Consider the following 10,000-nt stretch of genomic DNA (forward strand, 5'->3'; position numbering starts at 1 on the left):
GTGTGTGTGTGTGACACATTAATCAGTCAAATCAAATCAAACCAAACCACCCAACCAATCGACCAAACCAGTGAGCAGATCCACCCGAACAGCAAACGACCACCCACAACCGACAGAAAATAAAATGACAAAATGATAAAAACAACAACAACAACAAAACAACAACAAAAAACCCAAACAAACTGGCAATTGAAGAAGGAACAACAACAACAACAAAACCACAATTAAGTGACAGGTAACATGCAGGTACTGTTTCAGGTGGACCAGAGAGTGTTACGTCACCTGGTGGTCAGCTGTCTGCCGGCCACTGACCGTCTGCTGCGGACACATGACGTAGGTGAGTGGAGTGACCGACACACGTAACGCGGACACATGACGTAGGTGAGTGGAGTGACTGACACATGACGTAGGTGAATTGAGTGACTGACACATGACGAAGGTGAGTGGAGTGACCGACACACGTAACGCGAACACATGACGTAGGTGAGTGGAGTGACAGACACATGACGTTGGTAAGTGGAGTGACTGACACATGACGTAGGTGAGTAGAGTGACCGACACACGTAACGCGGACACATGACGTAGGTGAGTGGAGTGACAGACACATGACGTTGGTAAGTGGAGTGACTGACACATGACGTAGGTGAGTAGAGTGACCGACACACGTAACGCGGACACATGACGTAGGTGAGTGGAGTGACCGACACATGACGTAGGTGAGTGGAGTGACCGACACATGACGTAGGTGAGTTGAGTGACTGACACATGACGGTGGTGAGTGGAGTGACAGACACATGACGTAGGTGAGTGGAGTGACTGTCACAAGTAACGCGGATACATGACGTAGATGAGTGGAGTGACTGTCACACGTAACGCAGACACATGACGTAGGTGAGTGGAGTGACTGACACACGTAACGCAGACACATGACGTAGGTTAGTGGAGTGACTGTCACACGTAACGCGGACACATGACGTGGGTGAGTGGAGTGACTGACACACGTAACGCGGACACATGACGTAGATGAGTGGAGTGACTGTCACAAGTAACGCGGATACATGACGTAGATGAGTGGAGTGACTGTCACACGTAACGCGGACACATGACGTAGATGAGTGGAGTGACTGTCACACGTAACGCGGACACATGACGTAGATGAGTGGAGTGACTGTCACACGTAACGCGGACACATGACGTAGATGAGTGGAGTGACTGACACACGTAACGCGGACACATGACGTAGATGAGTGGAGTGACTGTCACACGTAACGCGGACACATGACGTAGATGAGTGGAGTGACAGACACACGTAACGCGGACACATGACGTAGATGAGTGGAGTGACTGTCACACGTAACGCGGACACATGACGTTGATGAGTGGAGTGACAGACACACGTAACGCAGACACATGACGTAGATGAGTGGAGTGACTGACACACGTAACGCGGACACATGACGTAGGTGAGTGGAGTGACTGACACACGTAACGCGGACACATGACGTAGGTGAGTGGAGTGACTGACACACGTAACGCGGACACATGACGTAGGTGAGTGGAGTGACTGACACACGTAACACGGACACATGACGTGAGTGGAGTGACTGACACACGCGGACACTTCTGTGCCCGGCTCTGCGGGCATGCATGTCTCAGAGAGACCGCGTCGACAGTCGATGACAATAACAACAACATCAGCGACAACGACAGTTCTAGCTACGCAACGACGGGCGCAATAGCCGAGTGGTTAAAGCGTTGGACTGTCAATCTGAGGGTCCCGGGTTCGAATCACGGTGACGGCGCCTGGTGGGTAAAGGGTGGAGATTTTTACGATCTCCCATGTCAACATATGTGCAGACCTGCTAGTGCCTGAACCCCCTTCGTGTGTATATGCAAGCAGAAGATCAAAATACGCACGTTAAAGATCCTGTAATCCATGTCAGCGTTCGGTGGGTTATGGAAACAAGAACATACCCAGCATGCACACCCCCGAAAACCGAGTATGGCTGCCTATATGGCAGGGTAAAAACGGTCATACACGTAAAAGCCCACTCGTGCACATACGAGTGAACGCAGGAGAAGAAGCTACACAACGACTGCTTTGTTGTTCAGGTCCAGAATTATGCTCATCATCAGTTCAGCATTCATGTGGGTTTTAATGTGTTTGTGTATGTGTGTGTGTGTGTGCGCGCGCGCACGTTGTAATCTACCTTGACGGGTAAACTGTATGTCGTACTTAGTCCTGTAGTGTGACACAGTAGGCCACAGTATACCAGATTCCTTGTCTTCTGATGATTGAGGTGTTCACTTTCTGTGAACGTGTTCTAAGATACTTGACAGTTTGTATTCCTTGACAGCTTGTGTAAGAACTTTAGGAATGAATGATAATACTCCATGATGATAACCAACCAGTGTATAATCCAGCTGCTTGGCTGTTTCTATCAGAGTATTTATGGTGTTTGTGTGTGTGTTTTTTTTGTTTTTGTTTTGTGTGTGTGTGTGTTCTTTTGTTTGTTTTTTCTTCTTTATAAATGTCCATTAAGATGCTGTTGTTGTTGTAAAATGTCAACCTATCAAAACGGAATTAAAAAAATGTTTAAAAAAAAAAGAAAAAAAGATTCCTTGTCTTCCCAATTCTACACAGTGATGATGCTGACGGTGTGCAGAACTGTCGGTGATCACCCTCCAGTGGTTCCTGACGCTGTTTGCCGGGGTGGTGCACATGGGCGTTCTCCTCAGACTGTGGGATGTCCTCTTCTGCAGCGGTTCTCACGTGCTCTTCCACTTTGCTCTCGGGCTGCTCAGCATGAAGGTGGGTTTGTATTGTATTGTATTGCAGCGTGTGTATGCATGCGTGCGTGCGCGCACGCGTGTGTGTGTGTGTGTGTGTGTGTGTGCCTGTGTACGTGTGTGAGTATGTGAGTCAGTGTGTGTGTGTGAGTTTGTGTGTGCATATGTGTTTGCGTGTGTGTGTGAGTCAGTGTGTGTGTGTGTGTGTGTGTGTGTGTGTGTGTGTGTTTGCATGCTTGTGTGTGTGTGTGCATATATATATACATATGTGTGCGTGTGTGTGAGTGAGTCTGTGTGTGTGTGTGTGTGTGTGTGTGTGTGTGTACGTGCGTGAGTATGTGAGTCAGTGTGTGTGTGTGTGTGTGTGTGTGTGTTTGCAAGTGTGTTTGCATGTATGTGAGTCAGTGTGTGTGTACATGTGCATGTGTGTGCATATATATATATATATATATATATATGTGTGTGTGTGTGTGTGTGTGTGTGTGTGTGTGTGTGTGTGTCACTCTGTGTCTGTGTGTGTGTGTGTGTGTGTGTGTGTGTGTGTGTGTTCAGGAAGACGAAGTGAAGAAGATGGACAATTCCGCGGAGATATTCAGCACACTGTCAGCACTGCCTGGCACTGTCACAGACGTTGAAGATCTGATGGATGTAAGCTGGGCTGGGCTTTTTAAATGAAAAATTATATATATATATAGGATTAACAAATAGTGAAGAGTGGTAACTCTCTCCATTCACAAGGTACACAACTGCAAGTCAGTGCTGCTTACGCTACCGATTCAGCCAGCGCACAGGTTGTGTACCTTGTGAATGGAGAGAGTTACCACTCTTTACTATTTGTTGATCATTTCATCTCCTGACCTCATTATTTGTTAATTTCCAGTATATATATATTTATATATTATAATATGATATAATAATATACAATATATTACATATATAATAAATATATAATATATAATAACCATATTATTATTAGTATTATTTTTTTGGATACAGTATTGAACTTCCATACACGATTGCTCAGTCTGTTCTGTCAAACCGTTTGAAAGTCAGAAAATAATTTGGGGACACTTTTGGATTCTAATTGGAACCGCAACCGATAAATTAGGCTAGTGTGAAACTACTGTCTCACTGAGTCATGAGCAGGAATACCGTCTGACAAGACTGCGCTTTAAACTGAGTATGTGTCTGAGAAGTTACTATATACTGACAAGTTTGGAATGCTTTTATCTATTGCAGACAGTGAACAATACTGCAGGGCTATATTATTATTATTACTAATTACGGACAACCACTCAGCAAAACTACAATAGTACAGTGCTTATATATGGATAACAGATCTATGATCTGGTCGCAGTTAAGTGACATGGGTGCTCTACCTAGCTGCGACGTTGGCAGTGAAAGGATTAGAATACCTTTTACCACCAGTCAGTTTAGAGTGCAAAACTCCCTTGTGTTATAAACACAGAAAACAAGAGAGGCAAGGCCTTCAAGACTCACTTGTGATACACCGAAAAAAAAAATCCAAGCTTTTTATGTATTGTGTATAATTTCAAAATGTAATGTTTAAGATGAGAAAGATCAGTTTAAAGCGAATTAAGTCCCCTAGCATTGATTACAGAGTAATTTCCCTTGTTTACTATCTGCACCAAAACGTTTGCAAAATAAATAAAACTTCCATGCTTAGCAAAAGAAGTTCCTGTTTGAACAAAAAATGATAATAATGACTGCTCTTGTTGTTCGGTCAGAATATCAGATCAAAGTGCCAAGTTTAGAGAATACAACAAAAAAAATAAATAAAAGTAAATGCAGTTTGCATATAATTAGGCTTCATTTTTTAAAAATTTTTGTGCCCATCCCAGAGGTGCAATATTGTTTTAAACAAGATGACTGGAAAGAACTGAATTTTTCCTATTTTTATACCTAATTCGGTGTCAACTGACAAAGTATTTGCAGAGAAAATGTCAATGTTAAAGTTTACCACGGACACACACACACACACACACACACACAGACAACCGAACACCGGGTTAAAACATAGACTCACTTTGTTTACACAAGTGAGTCAAAAAGGGTGTCTAATAATAGCCGGGAATGATGTGTAGAAAATATGGCCTGTCCTATCAACCGAAAATTAAGAGCAGTAGGTTCATGGATAACAGACCCATCATCTGGTCGCAGTTCAGTGACATGGATGCTGTACATGGCTGGTGCTGACATGCGACACCCGAAAACGGAGTATGGTTGCCTACATGGCGGGGTAAAAAACGGTCACACACGTAAAGGCCGACTCGTGTTACATACAAGTGAACGTGGGGGTTGCAGCCCACGAACGCAGAAGAAGAAGATCAATTACTGAGATCTGCATCAATGCTATAGTATGGTATAGCCAATGAGTTATCAGTTTTTGAGCATTGCTGTTACATCTTGTCTTTAAAAATTCCAGAACTCACTGTTCCCCCCCCCCCCCCCCCCCCACCCCGCCCTCCTTCCCCTGACACCTGTCTGTCAATAAACTTAAAGCCTCGAGGCAGATACTCACCGGGTTCTCTAGCAAACAGTCCATCTTGTGTGTGGTCAGCGGGTCTTCCGTGTGTCCGGCTCCCTGACCAGTGCAGTGGTCAGCACGGAACGTGGCAAGTACCTCACCTACCTGCAGGCCAGCCAGCGTACCGTGTGGAGGCCTGAGTTCAGCGGCGACCGTCCTCCCCAACAGGTAGGGCGGGGCCTTTGGTCACTGGACATAGAACTGTCACTGGTCACCGTCACCTTGGTGACTGGACATAGAGCTGTCATTGGTCACCGTCACCATGGTGACTGGACACAGAGCTGTCATTGGTCACCGTCACCATGGTGACTGGACACAGAGCTGTCATCGGTCACCGTCACCATGGTGACTGGACATAGAGCTGTCATCGGTCACCGTCACCATGGTGACTGGACGTAGAGCTGTCATTGGTCACCGTCACCATGGTGACTGGACATAGAGCTGTCATTGGTCACCGTCACCATGGTGACTGGACGTAGAAGTGTCACTGGTCACCGTCACCATGGTGACTGGACGTAGAACTGTCACTGGCCATGGTCACCGTCACCATGGTGACCGAACGTAGAACTGTCACTGGTCACCGTCACCATGGTGACTGGACATAGAACTGTCATTGGTCACCGTCACCATGGTGACTGTACATAGAACTGTCACTGGTCACCGTCACCATGGTGACTGGACATAGAACTGTCATTGGTCACCGTCACCATGGTGACTGGACATAGAACTGTCATTGGTCACCGTCACCATGGTGACTGGACATAGAACTGTCACCATGGTGACCGGACGTAGAACTGTCACTGGTCACTGGAACTGTCACTCGTCACCTTCACACGATTAGTTTGGAAAGTGACAGTCCTATTGTAGTTAGCAGGCTGTGTGTTTCGTTTCTCTGTCATTCTTGTTCTCTTTGTTGTCGATACACTGCACCACGACACGATATGATACAACACGGCACCTACAGTACGAATGCAAAATGTTCCCATGTGATACGATACGATACGCATTTAATTCAGTCTTATATATATATATATATATATATATATATATATATATATATATATATGTGTGTGTGTGTGTGTGTGTGTGTGTGTGTGTGTGTGTGTGTACACACATATATATATCAGCAGTGAACAGTGATGTTGCTGAAGTCATCGTTCATCCTCCACCCTTTCAGCACAGTTCCCTACTTCTCCCACAGTGGCCGTGGAGGTGGCCGTGGAGGTGGCGGTGGGGGAGGAGAGGTGTGAAGGAGGAGAGGGAAGAGGAGGAGGAGGTGGAGGAAGAGGAGGAGGGGGTGAGGGGCGGGGACGGGCGAGAAAGGGAGGTGGTGGCAGAGCTGTATGAAGCCATCACACTGCTGGCTGACCACTGCCAGCCCGTGCATCCCGGCACTGGCACCGCGGAAAAGGTGAGAGAAGGTTGGTTTGATGCTGTGTTGGTGAGGGAGGGAGGATGGTTTGATGCTGTGTTGGTGAGGGAGGTTGGTTTGATGCTGTGTTGGTGAGGGAGGGAGGTTGGTTTGATGCTGTGTTGGTGAGGGAGGGAGGTTGGTTTGATGCTGTGTTGGTGAGGGAGGGAGGTTGGTGTTGGTGAGGGAGGGAGGTTGGTTTGATGCTGTGTTGGTGAGGGAGGGAGGTTGGTTTGATGCTGTGTTGGTGAGGGAGGGAGGTGGGTTTGATGCTGTGTTGGTGAGGGAGGGAGGTTGGTTTGATGCTGTGTTGGTGAGGGAGGGAGGTTGGTTTGATGCTGTGTTGGTGAGGGAGGGAGGTTGGTGTTGGTGAGGGAGGGAGGTTGGTTTGATGCTGTGTTGGTGAGGGAGGGAGGTTGGTTTGATGCTGTGTTGGTGAGGGAGGGAGGTGGGTTTGATGCTGTGTTGGTGAGGGAGGGAGGTTGGTTTGATGCTGTGTTGGTGAGGGAGGGAGGTTGGTTTGATGCTGTGTTGGTGAGGGAGGGAGGTTGGTGTTGGTGAGGGAGGGAGGTTGGTTTGATGCTGTGTTGGTGAGGGAGGGAGGTTGGTTTGATGCTGTGTTGGTGAGGGAGGGAGGTTGGTTTGATGCTGTGTTGGTGAGGGAGGGAGGTGGGTTTGATGCTGTGTTGGTGAGGGAGGGAGGTGGGTTTGATGCTGTGTTGGTGAGGGAGGGAGGTTGGTTTGATGCTGTGTTGGTGAGGGAGGGAGGTTGGTTTGATGCTGTGTTGGTGAGGGAGGGAGGATGGTTTGATGCTGTGTTGGTGAGGGAGGTTGGTTTGATGCTGTGTTGGTGAGGGAGGGAGGTTGGTTTGATGCTGTGTTGGTGAGGGAGGGAGGTTGGTTTGATGCTGTGTTGGTGAGGGAGGGAGGTGGGTTTGATGCTGTGTTGGTGAGGGAGGGAGGTTGGTTTGATGCTGTGTTGGTGAGGGAGGTTGGTTTGATGCTGTGTTGGTGAGGGAGGTGGGTTTGATGCTGTAATGGTGAGGGAGGGAGGTTGGTGTGATGCTGTGTTGGTGAGGGAGGTTGGTTTGATGCTGTGTTGGTGAGGGAGGGAGGTTGGTTTGATGCTGTGTTGGTGAGGGAGGGAGGTTGGTTTGATGCTGTGTTGGTGAGGGAGGGAGGTTGGTTTGATGCTGTGTTGGTGAGGGAGGGAGGTTGGTGTTGGTGAGGGAGGGAGGTTGGTTTGATGCTGTGTTGGTGAGGGAGGGAGGTTGGTTTGATGCTGTGTTGGTGGGGAGGTTGGTTTGATGCTGTGTTGGTGAGGGAGGGAGGTTGGTTTGATGCTGTGTTGGTGAGGGAGGTGGTTTGATGCTGTGTTGGTGAGGGAGGGAGGTTGGTTTGATGCTGTGTTGGTGAGGGAGGTGGGTTTGATGCTGTGTTGGTGAGGGAGGGAGATTGGTTTGATGCTGTGTTGGTGAGGGAGGTGGGTTTGATCCTGTGTTGGTGAGCGAGGGAGGTTGGTTTGATGCTGTGTTGATGAAGGAGGTGGGTTTGATGCTGTGTTGGTGAGGGAGGTGGGTTTGATGCTGTGTTGGTGAGAGAGGTTGGTTTGATGCTGTGTTGGTGAGGGAGGGAGGTTGGTTTGATGCTGTGTTGGTGAGGGAGGGAGGTTGGTTTGATGCTGTGTTGGTGAGGGAGGTTGGTTTGATGCTGTGTTGGTGAGGGAGGTGGGTTTGATGCTGTGTTGGCGAGAGAGGTTGGTTTGATGCTGTGTTGGTGAGGGAGGGAGGTTGGTTTGATGCTGTGTTGGTGAGGGAGGTTGGTTTGATGCTGTGTTGGTGAGGGAGGTTGGTTTGATGCTGTGGTGGTGAGGGAGGGAGGTTGGTTTGATGCTGTGTTGGTGAGGGAGGTTGGTTTGATGCTGTGTTGGTGAGGGAGGTGGGTTTGATGCTGTGTTGGCGAGAGAGGTTGGTTTGATGCTGTGTTGGTGAGGGAGGGAGGTTGGTTTGATGCTGTGTTGGTGAGGGAGGTTGGTTTGATGCTGTGTTGGTGAGGGAGGTTGGTTTGATGCTGTGGTGGTGAGGGAGGGAGGTTGGTTTGATGCTGTGTTGGTGAGGAAGGTTGGTTTGATGCTGTGTTGGTGAGGGAGGTGGGTTTGATGCTGTGTTGGTGAGGGAGGGAGGTTGGTTTGATGCTGTGTTGGTGAGGGAGGTGGGTTGGTTTGATGCTGTGTTGGTGAGGGAGGTGGGTTTGATGCTGTGTTGGTGAGGGAGGGAGGTTGGTTTGACGATGTGTTGGTGAGGAAGGGAGGATGGTTTGATGCTGTGTTGGTGAGGGAGGGAGGTTGGTTTGATGCTGTGTTGGTGAGGGAGGGAGGTTGGTTTGATGCTGTGTTGGTGAGGGAGGGAGGTTGGTTTGATGCTGTGTTGGTGAGGGAGGTTGGTTTGATGCTGTGTTGGTGAGGGAGGGAGGTTGGTTTGATGCTGTGTTGGTGAGGGAGGTGGGTTTGATGCTGTGTTGGTGAGGGAGGGAGGTTGGTTTGATGCTGTGTTGGTGAGGGAGGTGGGTTTGATGCTGTGTTGGTGAGGGAGGGAGGTTGGTTTGATGCTGTGTTGGTGAGGGAGGGAGGTTGGTTTGATGCTGTGTTGGTGAGGGAGGTTGGTTTGATGCTGTGTTGGTGAGGGAGGTTGGTTTGATGCTGTGTTGGTGAGGGAGGGAGGTTGGTTTCATGCTGTGTTGGTGAGGGAGGTGGGTTTGATGCTGTGTTGGTGAGGGAGGCTGGTTTCATGCTGTGTTGGTGAGGGAGGTTGGTTTGATGCTGTGTTGGTGAGGGAGGTGGTTTGATGCGGTGTTGGTCACAATGCCCCAAGTCTCCCCACAGAAGCTGGAAACAACTTTCATGAAAAATGAACAATCACATAAAGACATCAATTATTGAAAGCTGTTCCTTTTTTCTTTCTTTTTTTTTCAATTAAAAAAAAATATTATCGTTTCGATTTTGTTCCCTCTTGGGATATCATGTCCGTGCCATTTAAGGCCATTCTGTATTCTCGATACTATAGTCTTTTTCCATTCCTGTCAACAACAACAACAACAACAAAATTTAAATGAAAGTTTCAGAAAAGCTTGCCACACGATAATTCACTGACTGTATGAACACGAATTCAAAACTAAGACCCCACCCCCACCCCCAAACAAAAACAAAAAACAAGCAAACAAACTCAAAAAACAAACAAACAAATGTAGATAAG

The 10,000-nt window shown here is 48.0% G+C and overlaps 1 protein-coding gene across 2 annotated transcripts in view; it reads left to right on the forward strand.

Annotated features, from left to right (window-relative positions):
• The window catches only part of LOC143291832 (small G protein signaling modulator 3-like), a 50,217-nt gene that overhangs the window by 14,337 nt on the left and 25,880 nt on the right, over window positions 1-10,000 (forward strand). For both annotated transcript variants that reach the window (XM_076601949.1, XM_076601948.1), the window contains exons 8-12: window positions 259-337; window positions 2,667-2,812; window positions 3,343-3,438; window positions 5,372-5,506; window positions 6,516-6,749. In XM_076601949.1, the coding sequence (XP_076458064.1) occupies window positions 259-337; window positions 2,667-2,812; window positions 3,343-3,438; window positions 5,372-5,506; window positions 6,516-6,749 (690 nt within the window). The remainder of the gene's footprint in view (window positions 1-258; window positions 338-2,666; window positions 2,813-3,342; window positions 3,439-5,371; window positions 5,507-6,515; window positions 6,750-10,000) is intronic.

This window comes from Babylonia areolata, chromosome 18, assembly GCF_041734735.1.
Source record: "Babylonia areolata isolate BAREFJ2019XMU chromosome 18, ASM4173473v1, whole genome shotgun sequence".
NCBI lineage: Eukaryota > Metazoa > Mollusca > Gastropoda > Neogastropoda > Buccinidae > Babylonia > Babylonia areolata.